General features: G+C 43.5%; 1 protein-coding gene across 1 annotated transcript in view; it reads right to left on the bottom strand.

Annotated features, from left to right (window-relative positions):
* The window catches only part of LOC311134263 (neurexin-1a-like), a gene marked incomplete at both ends in the record, with an annotated part of 94,026 nt that overhangs the window by 31,955 nt on the left and 41,509 nt on the right, over positions 1–20,562 (bottom strand). Inside the window, 9 exons of the mRNA XM_084167886.1 lie at positions 278–304; positions 5,615–5,818; positions 11,546–11,613; positions 12,776–12,960; positions 13,404–13,534; positions 13,793–13,955; positions 16,796–17,020; positions 17,368–17,439; positions 19,231–19,392. Of these exons, the coding sequence (XP_084024012.1) occupies positions 278–304; positions 5,615–5,818; positions 11,546–11,613; positions 12,776–12,960; positions 13,404–13,534; positions 13,793–13,955; positions 16,796–17,020; positions 17,368–17,439; positions 19,231–19,392 (1,237 nt within the window). The remainder of the gene's footprint in view (positions 1–277; positions 305–5,614; positions 5,819–11,545; positions 11,614–12,775; positions 12,961–13,403; positions 13,535–13,792; positions 13,956–16,795; positions 17,021–17,367; positions 17,440–19,230; positions 19,393–20,562) is intronic.

The raw sequence follows: 20,562 nt of genomic DNA, 5'->3' as shown, positions 1-20,562 counted from the left end.
CTCTTTCTCTTTTTCCTTGGCTCTTCTCTCTCTTCCATGTGTACCTCACTCTTTTTCCTGTTCTCATTCTCACCTCCTTCATTAACAACCCCCCCCCCCCCCCCCTTTTTCCTCACTCTGGCTTTCCTCTCGTACTTTATCTCTAAAATGGCTGCCTTAGTAACCCTGGACTCTAGCAGAATCAAACACACAGTCGCACACACGAACGCACAAACACACAAGTTCTAACACACACACACACACACTAAGAGGTAGTGTGAGATGGATCGTGACTTACTGGCGGTACAGTTAATCCTGATACAGTCTGGAGGGAGAGCAGAGCAGAGGGTTAACACTGCACAAACACACAACTCCACGCGCTGGGGACAAACACACCAACACACTCCACACACACCTCGCTGAGAACGCACACTCTCCCTTCCTTCTTGGGGCAATTTGGGTGAATGACATGGTAGCACTGGGAATCCAGCAAATTAGATTGGTGGAGCTCAGAATTGTCTTGCTCTGTAATTGGCTGAGGGAGAGTGAGAGGTCTCAGTGTAAAAGGTGTGTCATTGGCTACTCTGGTCAGAGTGACAGCCTCTGTGACCATAACATCCATAATATCAGGACACAGAGGTGGGCGTGGCCCCATATTTCCATCACCTAGCAACAGAGCACCAAATTCCTGGTGGAGCAGAGGATCATGGGAGGTCAGAGGTCATGGTTCCCATAATACCTCAGTGTGTCGGGTGTCGTCAACCACAGCAGAGACGCAGATGCTACAACCAGAGACCAACACACACCCCTGCATCTGTTAGTGAGTGTGTGTGTGTGTTTGTGTGTGTGTGTCTCTGTGTGTGTGTGTGTGTGTGCGCGTGTGTGTGTTTAGGGGTGCTGTGGTCATCTGGGAGTGAGCAGGGAATGCAGCCTTGGACCGTGAGGACCAACCCTCTGTTCATCAATACACAGACCGACAATACAATACAGTACAATAATGTAAAAGAGAGTGTGTGTGTGTGTGTGTGTGTTGTGTGTGTGTGTGTGTGTGTGTGTGTGTAATATCAGATTTTGGTTTAGCTGTATGTACATGTGCTCTGCTCTCAGGTTATGTTTCAGTGTGTGGGTATAGGCCTACTATGTATGTATGTGTGTGTATCTAGGTTGACAATATATGTGTGTGTGTGTGTGTGTGTATCTTGGTTGACAATATGGGTGTATGTGTGTATCTTGGTTGACAATATGTGTGTATGTGTGTATCTAGGTTGACAATATGTTTGTATGTGTGTATCTAGGTTGACAATATGTGTTTATGTGTGTATGTGTGTATCTAGGTTGACAATATGTGTTTATGTGTGTGTGTGTGTATCTTGGTTGACAATATGTGTGTATGTGTGTATCTAGGTTGACAATATGTGTGTGTGTGTGTGTATCTAGGTTGACAATATGTGTGTATCTAGTTTGACAATATGTGTGTATCTAGGTTGACAATATGTGTGTATCTAGGTTGACAATATGTGTGTATGTGTGTATCTAGGTTGACAATATGTGTGTATGTGTGTATCTAGGTTGACAATATGTGTGTATGTGTGTATCTAGGTTGACTGTATGTGTGTGTACCTAGGTTGATAGTGTGTATGTGTGTGTACCTAGGTTGATAGTGTGTATGTGTGTGTACCTAGGTTGATAGTGTGTATGTGTGTGTACCTAGGTTGATAGTGTGTATGTGTGTGTACCTAGGTTGATAGTGTGTATGTGTGTGTACCTAGGTTGATAGTGTGTATGTGTGTGTACCTAGGTTGATAGTGTGTATGTGTGTGTACCTAGGTTGATAGTGTGTATGTGTGTGTACCTAGGTTGATAGTGTGTACCTAGGTTGATAGTGTGTATGTGTGTGTACCTAGGTTGATAGTGTGTATGTGTGTGTACCTAGGTTGATAGTGTGTATGTGTGTGTACCTAGGTTGATAGTGTGTATGTGTGTGTACCTAGGTTGATAGTGTGTATGTGTGTGTACCTAGGTTGATAGTGTGTATGTGTGTGTACCTAGGTTGATAGTGTGTATGTGTGTGTACCTAGGTTGATAGTGTGTATGTGTGTGTACCTAGGTTGATAGTGTGTATGTGTGTGTACCTAGGTTGATAGTGTGTATGTGTGTGTACCTAGGTTGATAGTGTGTATGTGTGTGTACCTAGGTTGATAGTGTGTATGTGTGTGTACCTAGGTTGATAGTGTGTATGTGTGTGTACCTAGGTTGATAGTGTGTATGTGTGTGTACCTAGGTTGATAGTGTGTATGTGTGTGTACCTAGGTTGATAGTGTGTATGTGTGTGTACCTAGGTTGATAGTGTGTATGTGTGTGTACCTAGGTTGATAGTGTGTATGTGTGTGTACCTAGGTTGATAGTGTGTATGTGTGTGTACCTAGGTTGATAGTGTGTATGTGTGTGTACCTAGGTTGATAGTGTGTATGTGTGTGTACCTAGGTTGATAGTGTGTATGTGTGTGTACCTAGGTTGATAGTGTGTATGTGTGTGTACCTAGGTTGATAGTGTGTATGTGTGTGTACCTAGGTTGATAGTGTGTATGTGTGTGTACCTAGGTTGATAGTGTGTATGTGTGTGTACCTAGGTTGATAGTGTGTATGTGTGTGTACCTAGGTTGATAGTGTGTATGTGCCTAGGTTGATAGTGTGTATGTGTGTGTACCTAGGTTGATAGTGTGTATGTGTGTGTACCTAGGTTGATAGTGTGTATGTGTGTGTACCTAGGTTGATAGTGTGTATGTGTGTGTACCTAGGTTGATAGTGTGTATGTGTGTGTACCTAGGTTGATAGTGTGTATGTGTGTGTACCTAGGTTGATAGTGTGTATGTGTGTGTACCTAGGTTGATAGTGTGTATGTGTGTGTACCTAGGTTGATAGTGTGTATGTGTGTGTACCTAGGTTGATAGTGTGTATGTGTGTGTACCTAGGTTGATAGTGTGTATGTGTGTGTACCTAGGTTGATAGTGTGTATGTGTGTGTACCTAGGTTGATAGTGTGTATGTGTGTGTACCTAGGTTGATAGTGTGTATGTGTGTGTACCTAGGTTGATAGTGTGTATGTGTGTGTACCTAGGTTGATAGTGTGTATGTGTGTGTACCTAGGTTGATAGTGTGTATGTGTGTGTACCTAGGTTGATAGTGTGTATGTGTGTGTACCTAGGTTGATAGTGTGTATGTGTGTGTACCTAGGTTGATAGTGTGTATGTGTGTGTACCTAGGTTGATAGTGTGTATGTGTGTGTACCTAGGTTGATAGTGTGTATGTGTGTGTACCTAGGTTGATAGTGTGTATGTGTGTGTACCTAGGTTGATAGTGTGTATGTGTGTGTACCTAGGTTGATAGTGTGTATGTGTGTGTACCTAGGTTGATAGTGTGTATGTGTGTGTACCTAGGTTGATAGTGTGTATGTGTGTGTACCTAGGTTGATAGTGTGTATGTGTGTGTACCTAGGTTGATAGTGTGTATGTGTGTGTACCTAGGTTGATAGTGTGTATGTGTGTGTACCTAGGTTGATAGTGTGTATGTGTGTGTACCTAGGTTGATAGTGTGTATGTGTGTGTACCTAGGTTGATAGTGTGTATGTGTGTGTACCTAGGTTGATAGTGTGTATGTGTGTGTACCTAGGTTGATAGTGTGTATGTGTGTGTACCTAGGTTGATAGTGTGTATGTGTGTGTACCTAGGTTGATAGTGTGTATGTGTGTGTACCTAGGTTGATAGTGTGTATGTGTGTGTACCTAGGTTGATAGTGTGTATGTGTGTGTACCTAGGTTGATAGTGTGTATGTGTGTGTACCTAGGTTGATAGTGTGTATGTGTGTGTACCTAGGTTGATAGTGTGTATGTGTGTGTACCTAGGTTGATAGTGTGTATGTGTGTGTACCTAGGTTGATAGTGTGTATGTGTGTGTACCTAGGTTGATAGTGTGTATGTGTGTGTACCTAGGTTGATAGTGTGTATGTGTGTGTACCTAGGTTGATAGTGTGTATGTGTGTGTACCTAGGTTGATAGTGTGTATGTGTGTGTACCTAGGTTGATAGTGTGTATGTGTGTGTACCTAGGTTGATAGTGTGTATGTGTGTGTACCTAGGTTGATAGTGTGTATGTGTGTGTACCTAGGTTGATAGTGTGTATGTGTGTGTACCTAGGTTGATAGTGTGTATGTGTGTGTACCTAGGTTGATAGTGTGTATGTGTGTGTACCTAGGTTGATAGTGTGTATGTGTGTGTACCTAGGTTGATAGTGTGTATGTGTGTGTACCTAGGTTGATAGTGTGTATGTGTGTGTACCTAGGTTGATAGTGTGTATGTGTGTGTACCTAGGTTGATAGTGTGTATGTGTGTGTACCTAGGTTGATAGTGTGTATGTGTGTGTACCTAGGTTGATAGTGTGTATGTGTGTGTACCTAGGTTGATAGTGTGTATGTGTGTGTACCTAGGTTGATAGTGTGTATGTGTGTGTACCTAGGTTGATAGTGTGTATGTGTGTGTACCTAGGTTGATAGTGTGTATGTGTGTGTACCTAGGTTGATAGTGTGTATGTGTGTGTACCTAGGTTGATAGTGTGTATGTGTGTGTACCTAGGTTGATAGTGTGTATGTGTGTGTACCTAGGTTGATAGTGTGTATGTGTGTGTACCTAGGTTGATAGTGTGTATGTGTGTGTACCTAGGTTGATAGTGTGTATGTGTGTGTACCTAGGTTGATAGTGTGTATGTGTGTGTACCTAGGTTGATAGTGTGTATGTGTGTGTACCTAGGTTGATAGTGTGTATGTGTGTGTACCTAGGTTGATAGTGTGTATGTGTGTGTACCTAGGTTGATAGTGTGTATGTGTGTGTACCTAGGTTGATAGTGTGTATGTGTGTGTACCTAGGTTGATAGTGTGTATGTGTGTGTACCTAGGTTGATAGTGTGTATGTGTGTGTACCTAGGTTGATAGTGTGTATGTGTGTGTACCTAGGTTGATAGTGTGTATGTGTGTGTACCTAGGTTGATAGTGTGTATGTGTGTGTACCTAGGTTGATAGTGTGTATGTGTGTGTACCTAGGTTGATAGTGTGTATGTGTGTGTACCTAGGTTGATAGTGTGTATGTGTGTGTACCTAGGTTGATAGTGTGTATGTGTGTGTACCTAGGTTGATAGTGTGTATGTGTGTGTACCTAGGTTGATAGTGTGTATGTGTGTGTACCTAGGTTGATAGTGTGTATGTGTGTGTACCTAGGTTGATAGTGTGTATGTGTGTGTACCTAGGTTGATAGTGTGTATGTGTGTGTACCTAGGTTGATAGTGTGTATGTGTGTGTACCTAGGTTGATAGTGTGTATGTGTGTGTACCTAGGTTGATAGTGTGTATGTGTGTGTACCTAGGTTGATAGTGTGTATGTGTGTGTACCTAGGTTGATAGTGTGTATGTGTGTGTACCTAGGTTGATAGTGTGTATGTGTGTGTACCTAGGTTGATAGTGTGTATGTGTGTGTACCTAGGTTGATAGTGTGTATGTGTGTGTACCTAGGTTGATAGTGTGTATGTGTGTGTACCTAGGTTGATAGTGTGTATGTGTGTGTACCTAGGTTGATAGTGTGTATGTGTGTGTACCTAGGTTGACATTGAGGCGGACACGGCTCCCATCCAGCTCCAGTCGGAGCGTGTCGGCTGAGTTCCGTGATGTTGTTGCCATGAGAACACCGTAGGCCCGCTGGGAACGAAAACGTAGCGACACGTCCTCTGCTTCAGTGTGCATCGCTACGGGCAACTGGACCTTCATAAACTTACTACCATCATAGGATAGGATGGTGGCATCTAGAAAGGGAGGGAGGGAGGGAGGGGAAGTTATTAACATCAGGCAGTGACCAGAAAAGACCAGTCCAGACGAGACCAGATCAAACCAGTGTCTCCAGTTTGATTTAAATTCCAGAAAATATTCAATTCAAAGCTGTTTTCCATGTGATTGCTGAGAGAGAGAGAGATGATTCTACACTTGTTCCTATGCCTCTTCCTTTCTTTGATCTCTCTCTCTCTAGTGGTGAGTGTCAGTGTTTCAGGTCTCTCTCTCCCTCTCTCCCTCTCTCCCTCTCTCCCTCTCTCCCTCCCTCCCTCTCTCCCTCCCTCTCTCCCTCTCTCCCTCTCTCCCTCTCTCCCTCCCTCCCTCCCTCCCTCCCTCCCCGTGGGACACTGTTGCAGGCAAAAACAAGAGAACAGGAAGAGAGAAGGTCTCATGAATACTAATGAGCTCAGAGTGTGTGTGTGTGTGTGTGTGAATAAGTGAGTGAATTTCAGAGGGAACAGAAGAGTGCTCAGTAAAGCGAGCAAGGACAGAGCGAAGGAGAGATAGGGAGAAGGAGAGCAAGAAAGACAGAGGAAGAGCAGAAGAAAAGCTGTTGGCTAAAATGCTAATGAACCCTCATTAACTGGAGGTTAGCCTGTTATATCACGATAACATAACTAACACCAACACATACGCACACACACGCTGTGTAATTTCTAAACAGCTGACTAAATGAAATGAGGAAATGGTACTCCGCCAGAGCACCTGAAAGAAAGAGAGAGAGAGAGAGGGGGGGGGGGGGGGGGTTCTACACGTTAACACTAGAAGCTTATTACCTAAGATGGATCAATTGAAAGTGTGGGTTCACAGCTTCAATCCAGATGTGTTGGTCATTACTGAGACGTGGTTAAGAAAGAGTGTTTTGAACACTGATGTTAACCTTTCTGGTTCTAACTTTTTTCAGCAAGACAGATCTTCCAAAGGTGGTGGATTGGCAATCTTTACCAAGGAACACCTTCATGGCTCGGTTGTCTCCACCAATTCTGTCCCCAAACAATTTGATTTGCTGGTTTTAAGCATTAAGCTTTCAAATAGCTCTTTGTTGACTGTTGCTGGGTGTTATCGTCCTCCATCAGCACCGGCCTGTACACTAAGCTCTCTCCTGGCCCCTTACACTAAGTCTGAATTTGTCCTGCTAGGTGACCTAAACTGGGAAATGCTTAAACCACCTGACCAAGTCCTAAAGCAATGGGACTCCCTAAATCTCTCTCAGATTATTACCAATCCACAAGGTATGACTCCAAACACCCAGAAAAGGCTACTCTCCTTGATGTTACCCTCACAAATAATCCTGATAGGTATCAGTCTGATGTTTTCTGTAATGACCTTAGTGATCACTGTTTTACAGCCTGTGTTTGTAAAGGCTGCTCAGTTAAACGACCTGTCCTGATTTGTCATAGACGCTTGCTGAAAAACTATCATGAGCAAGCCTTCCTTCATAACCTGGCCTCTGTAAATTGGTATAGAGTCAGCTTGATCCCCTCTGTCAAAGACGCTTGGACTTTCTTTTTTGATATTTTCAGTGGTATTGTTCATAAGCACGCCCCCATAAAGAAAATGAGAATTAAAAACAGGTTCAGCCCCTGGTTCGACCGTGAGTTATTCCACCTCAAGAACATAATTTGGCGAAACGCTCGGCACACAAATACTCAGGGATGACTGGCAAATGAAAAATAAGTGCACTCAGGCTATCCGGAAGTCTAAAGTTAGCTACTTTAAGGAGCAGTTTTCTCTCTGTGGGTCTAACCCCAAGAAATTCTGGAAAACGGTGAAAGACCTAGAGAATAAACCCTCCTCCTCACAGCTGCCCATGTCCCTTAATGTTGATGATCTGGTTGTTACTGACAAGGAGCACATGGCTGAGCTCTTTAAAATCACCACTTAATTAAATCAGGATTCCTATTTGACTCAGCCATGCCTCCTTGCCCATCAGGATTCCTATTTGACTCAGCCATGCCTCCTTGCCCGTCCAACATTTACTCATCTCCCAGCCCTTCTAAAGAGACTAGCCCCGATGCTCCTCCCTCTTTTTCCCCTGTCCCGCTACAAAGTTTCTCCCTGCAGGCGGTCAATGAGTCTGAAGTGCTAAAGGAAGTCCTTAAACTTGACCCCCAAAAAACATCTGGGTCACATGGTTTAGCTCCTTTCTTCTTTAAGGTTGCAGCCCCTATCATCGCCAAGCCTATCTCTGACCTTTTTAACCTGTCTCTCCTCTAGCGGAGGTTCCCAGTGCTTGGAAGGCAGCCACGGTGCATCCTTTATTTAAAGGGGGAGATCAAGCTGATCCTAACTGTTACAGTTTCTATTTTGCCATGTTTATCAAAAGTGTTGGAAAAACTTGTCAATAATCAACTGACTGGCTATCTTATTGTCTATAGTATTCTCTCTGGTATGAAATCTGGTTTCAACTGAGGTTATAGATGTCACAGATGTCACTGCAACCTTATGACCTTAAAGGTCCTAAATTATGACACCATTGCCCTTGATTCTAAGCAATGTTGTGCTGCTATTTTTATTGATTCGGCCAAAGCTTTTGATACGGTAGACCATTCCATTCTTGTGGGTTAGCTAAGGAGTATTGGTGTCTCTGAGGGGTCTTTGGCCTGGTTTGCTAACTACTGCTCTCAAAGAGTGCAGTGTATAAAGTCAGAACATCTGCTGTCTCAGCCACTGCCTGTCACCAAGGGAGTACCCCAAGGCTCGATCCTAGGACCCACGCTCTTCTCAATTTACATCAACAACATAGCTCAGGCAGTAGGAAGCCCTCTCATCCATTTATATGCAGATGATACAGTCTTATACTCAGCTGGCCCCTCACCGGATTTTGTGTTAAACGCTCTACAACAAAGCTTTCTTAGTGTCCAACAAGCTTTCTCTGCCCTTAACCTTGTTCTGAACACCTCCAAAAGAAAGGTCATGTAGTTTGGTAAGAAGAATGTCCCTCTCCCCACCGGTGTGATTACTACCTCTGAGGGTTTAGAGCTTGAGGTAGTCACCTCATACAAGTACTTGGGAGTATTGCTAGACGGTACACTCTCCTTCTCTCAGCACATATCAAAGCTGCAGGCTAAGGTTAAATCTAGACTTGGTTTCCTCCATCGTAATCGCTCCTCTTTCACCCCAGCTGCCAAACTAACCCTGATTCAGATGACCATCCTACCTATGCTAGATTACGGAGACGTAATTTATAGATCAGCAGGTAAAGGTGCTCTCGAGCGGCTAGATGTTCTTTACCATTTGGCCATCAGATTGGCCACCAATGCTCCTTATAGGACACATAACTGCACTCTATACTCCTCTGTAAACTGGTCATCTCTGTATACCCATTACTAGACACTGGTTGATGCTTATTTATAAAACCCTCTTAGGCCTCACTCCCCCTATCTGAGATACCTACTGCAACCCTCATCCTCCACATACAACACCCGTTCTGCCAGTCACAATCTGTTAAAGGTCCCCAAAGCATACACATCCCTGGGTCGCTCCTCTTTTCAGTTCACTGCAGCTAGCGACTGGAACTCAAATTGGACAGTTTTATCTCCATCTACACAATCAAAGACTCAATCATGGACACTCTTACTGACAGTTGTGGCTGCTTCGGGTGATGTATTGTTGTCTCTACCTTTTTGCCCTTTGTGCTGTTGTCTGTGCCTAACAATGTTTGTACCATGTTTGTGCTGCTACCATGTTGTGCTGCTGCCATGTTGTATTGCTACCATGTTTTTGTCATGTGTTGCTGCCATGCTGTGTTGTTGTCTTAGGTCTCTCTTTATGTAGTGTTGTGTGTTTTGTCCTACATTTTAAAAAAAATCCCAGCCCCCGTCCCCGCAGGAGGCATTTTGCCTCTTGGTAGGCCGTCATTGTAAATACGAATTTGTTCTTAACTGACTTGCCTAGTTAAATAAAGGTTCAATAAAAAACATAAAAAAGAGAGGGGGGGTAGAGAGAGGGAGAGAGAGGGGGGGGGGGGGGGGTAGAGAGAGGGGGGGGGGGGGGGGTAGAGAGAGGGAGAGAGTGAGAGGGGGTAGAGAGTGCTTCTGTCCCAACCAAGGAGGGCTTACTGCAGCACCTAGATCTTCTGCACAGATTCTGTCAGACCTGGGCCCTGACAGTTAATCTCAGTAAGACAAAAATAATGGTGTTCCAAAAAATACGAATACAAATTCCATCTAGACACCGTTGCCCTAAAGCACACAAAAAAACATCAGCGCCACAGGTAACTTCTACAAAGCTGTGAACGATCTGAGAGACAAGGCAAGAAGGGCCTTCTATGCCATCAAAAGGAACATAAAATTCGATGTACCAATTAGGATCTGGCTAAAAATACTTGAATCAGTTATAGAACCCATTGCCCTTTATGGTTGTGAGGTCCGGGGTGGGACAAACACCAAATTGAGACTCTGCATGCAGAATTCAGCAAAAATATCCTCTGTGTACAACGTAAAACACCAAATAATGCATGCAGAGCAGAATTAGGCCGATACCCACTAATGATCAAAATCCAGAATACCTGACCACTGTGACTGACCCAAAATTAAGGACATCTTTGACTATGTACAGACTCAGTGAGCATAGCCTTGTTATTGAGAAAGGCCGCCGAAGGCAGACCTGGCTCTCAAGAGAAGACAGGCTATGTGCACACTGCCCACAAAATGAGGTCGAAACTGAGTTGCACTTCCTAAACTCCTGCCAAATGTATGACCATATTAGAGACACATATTTCCCTCAGATTACACAGATCCACGAAGAATTCGAAAACAAACCCAATTTTGATAAACTCCCATATCTACTGGGTGAAATACCACAATGTGCCATCAAAGCACCAAGATTTGTGACCTGTTACCACAAGAAAAGGGCAACCAGTGAAGAACAAACACCATTGTAAATACAAACTATATTTATATGTTTATTTATTTTCCCATTTGTACTTTAACTATTTGCACATTGTTACAACACTGTATATATACATAATATGACATTTGAAATGTCTTTATTCTTTTGGAACTTTTGTGAGTGTAATGTTTACTGTTCATTTTTTATTGTTTATTTCACTTTTGTTTATTATCTATTTCACTTGCTTTGGCAATGTTAACGTACGCCAATAAAGCCCTTAAATTGAAATTGAATTGAGTAAGAGAGTGGGATGGAGAAAGATGGAGAGAGAGAGAGAAGGAGAGAGGTAAAACCGCAGGTAGAAGGTGGGAGCAATCACTCTCTCCAACTGTTTCTCCATCTGTCCATCCTTCTACTGATCCACCAGTTACGGGGGTTGATTCTCTCCCTTTCTCACTGCCTCTCGTTCTCTCTCTTTCACACAAATTGTTCAATTTCCATCTCCCTGTAGAGGACAGAGCTGAGGTGCGTGTGTGTTTGTTAGATATTGGCAAGACTAATAACTATCGTGGTAATGGAATCAGCTGCTTGACACTGACAACGTGATCTCTCTCCTCCCTCTCTCTGACTCATCTCCTCTCCTTTCTTTTCTTTCTCTCTCAGTCTCTAAGGGATTATATTTATCCATCCCTCACTCCATCTTCTTCCATCTCTCTCGGTCTGTCTCTTTTTCTATGTTGTATTGGTTCAGTATGACTGTTCAGGGGTAGTAACTATACAGTAGACAATGCTTTAAATAAACCAGAGATTAAATAACACGCCCGTCCTCCACCCTCTCTCCATCTCTCCCTCTTTCCCCCTCTCCTCACCTCTCTCACAGGCCCGTCCCAGGTATCCGGTCCCAGAGCAGTCACACACATATCTGTTCCAGCCCTCCCTGCAGAGGTCAGAGGTTGGGGTTAAAGGTCAAGTGTCGAGTCAAGTGTCATGCTAGAGTAGATCAAACTACAGACACACTGGAATTCCTACATTCAATTCACCATTCGCTAAGCACCGCCCCCCTGGTTACTGTTGCTACTTCGGAAGTCCAATTCCTCATTCAACCACTGGCAAAATCCCCTCACAATGATCTCAAACTGTGTTTTTAACACACAATGAAATTAAACAAAGACTACCCATCGCTAATCAGGAGACTCTCTGGGAAGTTGTGGTGGACTGTCATTACACTTGCTTTATGGGAACCTGGTCAAATGAAGTTTGTCGTGTGGCTAGCCAATGGATAGCTCTGAATTCACTGTCAGCATGCAGTCAAAGCTACTAACCACTTCTGGAGCTAACTAGTGCTCTCAAATCGTATCCTGATGTCAACAGCAGATGAGAATTATATTCATAGTATTGCTGAATAAGCTAGCTAACATACATTTGGAGAAAACAAGTTATAATAACTGGCTAGCTAGCTAGTGTTAGCAACGTTTTCGATGGTGGTCCCATGTAGCTCAGTTGGTAGAGCATGGCGCTTGCAACGCCAGGTTTGTGGGTTCGATTCCCACGGGGGACCAGTATGAAAATGTATGCACTCACTAACGGTAAGTCGCTCTGGATAAGAGCGTCTGCTAAATGACTAAAATATAAAAATGTGGTCATGCAATGAGCGCTAGCTAACCAGATAGCAAACAATGCAGCAAAAGTATAATTTCGGATTTGAAAAATACTAAATCTACAGCCTCTGCATTTCAGGAATCAATTATTGTTAATAAAATAAAAGATCCCAGTTTTTGCCATTGCCCTCATTGGCTTCCATGCGTTTGAAACATACAGTCTATCTATGGTTTGAAACGAGAGCTTGTTCTAGGCATTGGACTCGAGCTTGGCTAGCAACAGTTGTTATCCACTGAAGCGCTGAGATTGGTTGCCCAAAATTCTGGGGCGGGGCTTAGCGAAGGGTCAATTCAAGGTGCTTTATTGACATGAAATACATTCTGTAAATATGTCTACAAGTCTTCTCTCTGTCTAGTCCTTTAGAAACAGTCAAGCACACATCAACATATTCCCATACTGTACAGTAGAGTAGACTTGAGTAAGTAGAAGTGCAGCAGTACCTGCAGGTGGCGCTGTGTTGGCAGGGGTTGGACAGACACTGTTTAGGAGGCTCTCTGGAGCAGGAGGGTTTCACCCCCACAGCTCTCTGAGCCTCAGCCAGACGACGGATGTCCTTACTCTGACCGTCCACAAACAGGTCTCTCACACAGCCCACATATCCATAGTTCAACAACGCTGTCCACACCTACAGGGAGAAGGAGAGACAGATTATACACACACACACACACACACACACACACACACACACACACACACACACACAAACACACACACAGTCTTGCACAGCTAACCTTGTGGGGACACACAATTCAGTCCCATTCAAAATCCTATTTTCCCCAACCCTAAACCCTAACCCGTACTCTTACCCTTACCCTTACCTTAACCCAAAAACCTAAACCTAACCCTACCTCCTAACCCTAACCCTTAACGTAATTCTAACCTTAACACTAATTCTAACCTTAACACTAAACCCCCTAGAAATAGCATTTGACCTCTTAGGGACTAACAAAATGTCCCCAGTTGGTCAAATTTTTGTTTGTTTACTATTCTTGTGGGGACTTCTGGTCCCCCTACTGGACTTCTGGTCCCCACAAGAATAGTTAAACACGTCCACACACACACACACACCTCAGTAGGGAAGATGAGTCCTTGGCGGTCCTCCGGTAATCCTCCCAGGTACATAGTATCATCCAGGTCTAGAATCTCATTGTCCCCTGGAGCAGTGTACGCTGTCCGCTGTGAGTTCACTGAGATAGTACCTATATGCACACACACACACACACACACACACACACACACACACACACAACGTTAGGGTTAAGAGGGATCAATGTATAGGGTGCACTGACACTTACTGTAAGTTGCTCAGAATGAGTCTGCTAAATGGCTCAAATGGTAATGTTAATATAAAGGTTAAGTTACCTTTCCCACTCACCACTTGCCAGGCCGTCATTGTAAATAAGAATCGCTCTTAATCGACTTGCCTGGTTAAATAAAGGTTAAATAAAATCAGATACCTGAGCGTCCATCCCTCTGGAAATCGACGTGGTACCACTCGCCATCGTTGACCTTCCTGTCGATGGCCTTGGTCTTGGTGGTTCCTGAGCCCATGTCCAATAGAAGGTATAGGTGACCGTCCAGCATCTCGATGGCAAAGAAATCCACCTGCAACAGTAACGGCAACAATAGAAAAGAACAGTACAATATGAACATCAACACCAACACCAACGGCAGTATAAACATCAACACCATCACCAGTATAAACATCAACACCATCACCAGCATAAACATCAACACCATCACCAGTATAAACATCAACACCATCACCAACATAAACATCAACACCAATACCAGTATAAACATCAACACCAACACCAACGGCAGTATAAATATCAACACCATCACCAGCATAAACATCAACACCAATACCGGTATAAACATCAACACCATCACCAGTATAAACATCAACACCATCACCAGTATAAACATCAACACCATCACCAGTATAAACATCAACACCATCACCAGTATAAACATCAACACCATCACCAGTATAAACATCAACACCATCACCAGTATAAACATCAACACCATCACCAGTATAAACATCAACACCAACGGCAGTATAAACATCGACACCATCACCAGTATAAATATCAACACCATCACCAGTATAAACATCAACACCATCACCAGTATAAATATCAACACCAACACCAGTATAAACATCAACACCATCACCAGTATAAATATCAACACCAACACCAGTATAAACACCAACACCAGTATAAACATCAATATAATATTAATGTATTTGTGTCTACCTTTAGGGTGGGGTGGATGTGAGGGTCTGTGTGGTTAATGTGTGTATGCATATGTGTGTGTATGTGTGTGTGTGTGTGTGTGTGTGTGTGTGTGTGGTCTTACCTTGAGTTGGGGTGGTGAAAGAGGCGGTATGTAGTCAATGGGTGTATCTCAAATTGCATACTACCGTGCTCCGAGCATGCAAATTGGAGCATGGGAGGGTCGGAGTTTGAGTCCAAATCAAAGTATGCGAAACGGAGCACGGATTGCACTTTACGAATGTGTACTGCGTACTCAGTTTGTACATATTCTGAAGCATGCATCGATGCAAGCGTCAACGGAAAGTATGCACAGAAATATGATGCAACCAAGTAAAGAATTACGTACAATTTATTGAAATCAATGGCGCCATTATTTGAGCTAAAGCGAGAGACAATACACTCCGACTTTGGAATGAAATGTTGCCTATTGACATCTCATATGTTGCCTGACTACAATATTTTATCTTAATACGGTAATTAATACATGCTGTGTTAATTTTGGCATGTTTACCTGTCTACAATACCCACTGTAGTGCGCGTAGATCGCAAGCCCATAGTAAGTCAATAGGGCTAACTGGCTAGCTACTACTGTTAGTTAGCCAAATAGCCACGAATAATTGTTAGCTAGCTAGCTACATACGATATATATATAAATACACATATATACACACATACATACATACACACATACATACATACATACATACATACATACATACATACATACATACATACATACATACATACATACATACATGAGAATGCTATTCATTGACTACAGCTCAGCATTCAACACCATAGTGCCCTCTAAGCTCATCACTAAGCTAAGGATCCTGGGACTAAACACCTCCCTCTGCAACTGGATCCTGGACTTCCTGACGGGCTGCCCCCAGGTGGTAAGGGTAGGTAACAACACATCTGCCACACTGATCCTCAACACGGGGGCCCCTCAGGGGTGCGTGCTCAGTCCCCTCCTGTACTCTCTGTTCACCCATGACTGCATGGCCAGGCACGACTCCAACACCATCATTAAGTTTGCCGACGACACAACAGTGGTAGGCCTGATCACCGACAACGATGAGACAGCCTAAAGGGAGGAGGTCAGAGACCTAGCCGTGTGGTGCCAGGACAACAACCTCTCCCTCAACGTGACCAAGACAAAGGAGATGATTGTGGACTACAGGAAAAAAAAGAGGACTGAGCACGCCCCCATTCTCATCGACGGGGCTGTAGTGGAACAGGTTGAGAGCTTCAAGTTCCTTGGTGTCCACATCACCAACGAACTATCATGGTCCAAACACACCAAGACAGTCGTGAAGAGGGCACGACAAAGCCTATTCCCCCTCAGGAGACTGAAAAGATTTGGCATGGGTCCTCAGATCCTCAAAAAATTATACAGCTGCACCATCGAGAGCATCCTGACTGGTTGCATCACCGCCTGGTATGGCAACTGCTTGGCCTCCGACCGCAAGGCACTACAGAGGGTAGTGCGTACGGCCCAGTACATCCCTGGGGCCAAGCTTCCTGCCATCCAGGACCTCTATACCAGGCGGTGTCAGAGGAAGGCCCTCAAAATTGTCAAAGACTCCAGCCACCCTAGTCATAGACTGTTCTCTCTGCTACCGCACGGCAAGCGGTACCGGAGTGCCAAGTCTAGGTCCAAAAGACTTCTCAACAGCTTCTACCCCCAAGCCATAAGACTCCTGAACAGCTAATCATGGCTACCCGGACTATTTGCACTGCTCCCCCACCCCATCCTTTTTACGCTGCTGCTACTCTGTTAATTATTTATGCATAGTCACTTTAACTCTACCCACATGTACATATTACCTCAACTAGCCGGTGCCCCCGCACATTGACTCTGCAACGGTACCCCCCTGTATATATAGCCTCCCTACTGTTATTTTATATTACTTCTGCTCTTTTTTTCTCAACATTTTTTGTTAAAAATAAATGCACTGTTGGTTAAGGGCTGTAAGTAAGCATTTCACTGTAATGTCTGCACCTGTTGTTTTCGGCGCATGTGACCAATAAAATTTGATTTGATTTGATTTGATGAGGGAAAAAAGTATTTGATCCCCTGCTGATTTTGTACGTTTGCCCACTGACAAAGAAATGATCAGTCTATAATTTTAATGGTAGGTTTATTTGAACAGTGTGTGTGTGTCTCTTTACCTTTAGGGTGGGGGGTGTGCGGGGGTCTTTGCGTTGCTGTTGCCGTGGTTTCCCGTGGCTGAAGAGCATCAGTCCATTGGGTTCTGTCGTTCTGAAGTCAAAGGAGATTGACCCCGCCTTCTTGGCGCTCCACTTGCTCAATGCCACAAACGATTCTGGGGTGTCAAAGGTCACGGGATCGAGGGTCGCCACGCTCTCACACTTAAACGCCACTATACCGCTCACCTGATGGATGGGAACGTTTTTTAAGTTAGTTTGTTCATCTCAATTATTTATTATTTATTTTGTATATTACTTATTTTCTTCAGGGCCCTGTAGTCAAATCGAATCAAATCAAATGTTATTTAAAGTGCATTTAAAAATGCCACACATTAAATCGAAACAACTAAATAAAGTGAAACACTGAGGAATAGGGCTGTGTAGCAATGGACTACATAAAGGGTACTGGAAACACTTTAGGAAGTAAATGTACAGTTACAGTTAGCTGGCATTCTAAATCCTAGTGTTTCCATTCCCCTTTAAGGGTTAGGATGTGATTTGACACCAGCCAATAAGAAACTATGATGTCTTACCTTCATTTTAGCATCTCCCTGCTTAGCCAGCCGAGACAACTCCAACCGTACATCATTGTTCTTATACACCACCTAGAGGTCAGGGTTGAGGGGTCAGGGTAAGGGTCAGGGATAAGAGGTTATTAAGGTAGAGAGCAAGAGTGCAAATCAATAGTCTTGTATCTCCTCTCTCCTTGTCTCCTCTCCTTCAGTCACAATGATCAGAACTAGTTGGACGGAAGAAAGCAAAGCCTCAGTTATCACTGTCATGTTGCTTCCACCAAACCTGTGTTTCCATACCAGTCTAGATGAAGGAGAGGAGACATGGAGAGGAGATGAGGAGAGGAAATGAGGAGAGGAGATGAGGAGAGGAGATGAAGAGAGGATATGAGGAGGAAGAACTAATGAGATGCAGCCTTTTATATGTGTGTGTGTGTGTTTGTATTTGTGTATGTGCATAAATGTGTGTGTTGGTGGGCATTAACTATTGTACAGGGCTAATGATCAGTCATGCAAGTGTGTTCCGTCATACATCTGAATTATTTCCCATGGATTAGCATACGATCAAATTAGATATGTAAATGACAGCAGCCTGCCTACAACACCATCAGTACCAATCAACCACACACACACACACACACACACACACACACACACAACTAATGATATCACTGTTGGCACATCATCTGTCTGTTTGTGTGTGTGTGTGCGCATGTGTGTATGTGTGTGTGTGTGTGTGTGTGTGCCGTTGGCCCATTTGGAGCAGAGCGGATGGATAGAGGGTCTCGGTGGCGGAGCCAATTAGCATGTTAGCGCTTAGCGCTGCGTCTGCTCCCTCAGCAACACTCATCACTGATTCTCTCTGATACTGAAGCCTGCAGAGGGAGAGTGAGTGCAGTATGCTACTGCCAAATGTGTGAGTGTTTCCTTATTACCGTATATACTGTATGAGATGTGTGTGTATCTCTCTGTGTGCCTTATTACCGTATATACTGCATGAGGTGTGTGTGTGTGTATCTCTCTGTGTGCCTTATTACCGTATATACTGTATGAGGTGTGTGTGTGTGTATCTCTCTGTGTGCCTTTTTACCGTATATACTGTATGAGATGTGTGTGTGTGTATCTCTCTGTGTGCCTTATTACCGTATATACTGTATGAGATGTGTGTGTGTATCTCTCTGTGTGCCTTATTACCGTATATACTGTATGAGATGTGTGTGTATCTCTCTGTGTGCCTTATTACCGTATATACTGTATGATATGTGTGTGTATCTCTCTGTGTGCCTTATTACCGTATATACTGTATGAGATGTGTGTGTATCTCTCTGTGTGCCTTATTACCGTATATACTGTATGAGATGTGTGTGTATCTCTCTGTGTGCCTTATTACCGTATATACTGTATGAGATGTGTGTGTATCTCTGTGTGCCTTATTACCGTATATACTGTATGAGAAGTGTGTGTATCTCTCTGTGTGCCTTATTACCGTATATACTGTATGAGATGTGTGTGTATCTCTGTGTGCCTTATTACCGTATATACTGTATGAGAAGTGTGTATCTCTCTGTGTGCCTTATTACCATATATACTGTATGAGATAATGAGCCTGTGGAGAATATAATATAATATGCCATTTAGCAGACGCTTTTATCCAAAGCGACTTACAGTCATGTGTGCATAAATGTTTACGTATGGGTGGTCCCAGGGATCAAACCCACTACCCTGGCGTTACAAGCGCCATGCTCTACCAATTGAGCTACAGAGAAGCCTGTAGGCCTAGCTCTGTATGTGATTATGATGTGTGCATATGTAGACGTGTGTATGCATGTGTGTATAATGTATAGATTGTGTGTATGTGTGTGTGTGTGTGTGTGTACTCCCCACCTCTTTAAGGCAGCCCATGAAGTTGTTGCTAACAGGAGATCCAGGGAGGTCAGCAGTACTGGGACTTCCACCCACGTAGAAGAAATCGTCTGAGCCCAACATGGTGTAGTCTTCCTGGGTGTAGCCCGTAGTAGTCAGGATGCCATCCACAGAGATGGTCACCTATGCAACAAAGCACAGGGAAAGGGCACGCTATACTCACACCAAATGCAGCGCTACGCGCTAGCCAGCCAAATTAGTCTGCCCCCTACTGACTTGGTAGGTTCTGGGGAGGTGGTCTGGTCTTGGCTGTGGTTGGTTGGTCAGTGGATTGGATTGATTGGTTAGTTGTATTGGACTGGTCTGTGATTTGATTGGTCTAGCTGTGTTAGGTCTGTGATTTGATTTGTCTATCTGTGTTTGGTTTGTATGAATTGATTGGTCTAACTGTGTTTTTCTGTTATTTCATTGGTCTAGCGTGTTTGGACCTGTTTCCTGTCTGTGTGATGAGGTGGTTTGGGCTTGTTAGAGTATTATAGAACCAACCAGATCTGTCCTGCAGGCAGAACAAAGCAAATCTGAGTCCAAGTCTGTGTCCTTTATACTCAAGCTCGGGTCGAGTCACTAGTCCCTTGATTGGGCTAAAGGCTGCGGTCCAACAATCTTTCAAGATAAGTTCCTAATTTAAAATATCTAGCTACTGAAGCTACCTAAAATGTGCTGTTGTACCACCCGGTACTCTACCCTGCACCTTAGAGACTGCTGCCCTATGTACATAGAGTCATTGAACACTGGTCACTTTAATAATGTTTACATACTGTTCCACCCACTTCATACAGTGCCTTCAGAAAGTATTCATACCCCTTGACTTATTCCACATTTTGTTGTTTTACAGCCCAAATTCAAAATCTATTAAATCTATTTACGTTTTTAGAAATGTTTGCAAATGTATTGAAAATGAAATACAGTGGGGAGAACAAGTATTTGATACACTGCCGATTTTGCAGGTTTTCCTCAAAGTTGGAACAGCCTGTAGTGTGGTTTTCCACTTTAATTTTGAGGGTGACTCCAAATCCAGACCTCCATGGGTTGATACATTTGATTTCCATTGATAATTTGTGTGATTTTGTTGTCAGCACATTCAACTATGTAAAGAAAAAAGTATTTAATAAGATGATTTCATTCATTCAGATCTAGGATGTGTTATTTTAGTGTTCCCTTTATTTTTTTGAGCAGTGTGTGTATATATATATACAGTGGGGAGAACAAGTATTTGATACACTGCCGATTTTGCAGGTTTTTCTACTTACAAAGCATGTAGAGGTCTGTAATTTTTATCATAGGTACACTTCA

The sequence above is a fragment of the Coregonus lavaretus genome (genome assembly GCF_964263955.1).
Source record: "Coregonus lavaretus genome assembly, chromosome: 1".
Taxonomy (NCBI): domain Eukaryota; kingdom Metazoa; phylum Chordata; class Actinopteri; order Salmoniformes; family Salmonidae; genus Coregonus; species Coregonus lavaretus.
Note: the sequence above shows the minus strand (reverse complement) of the source record. Positions and strands in the feature narration are given on the sequence as shown.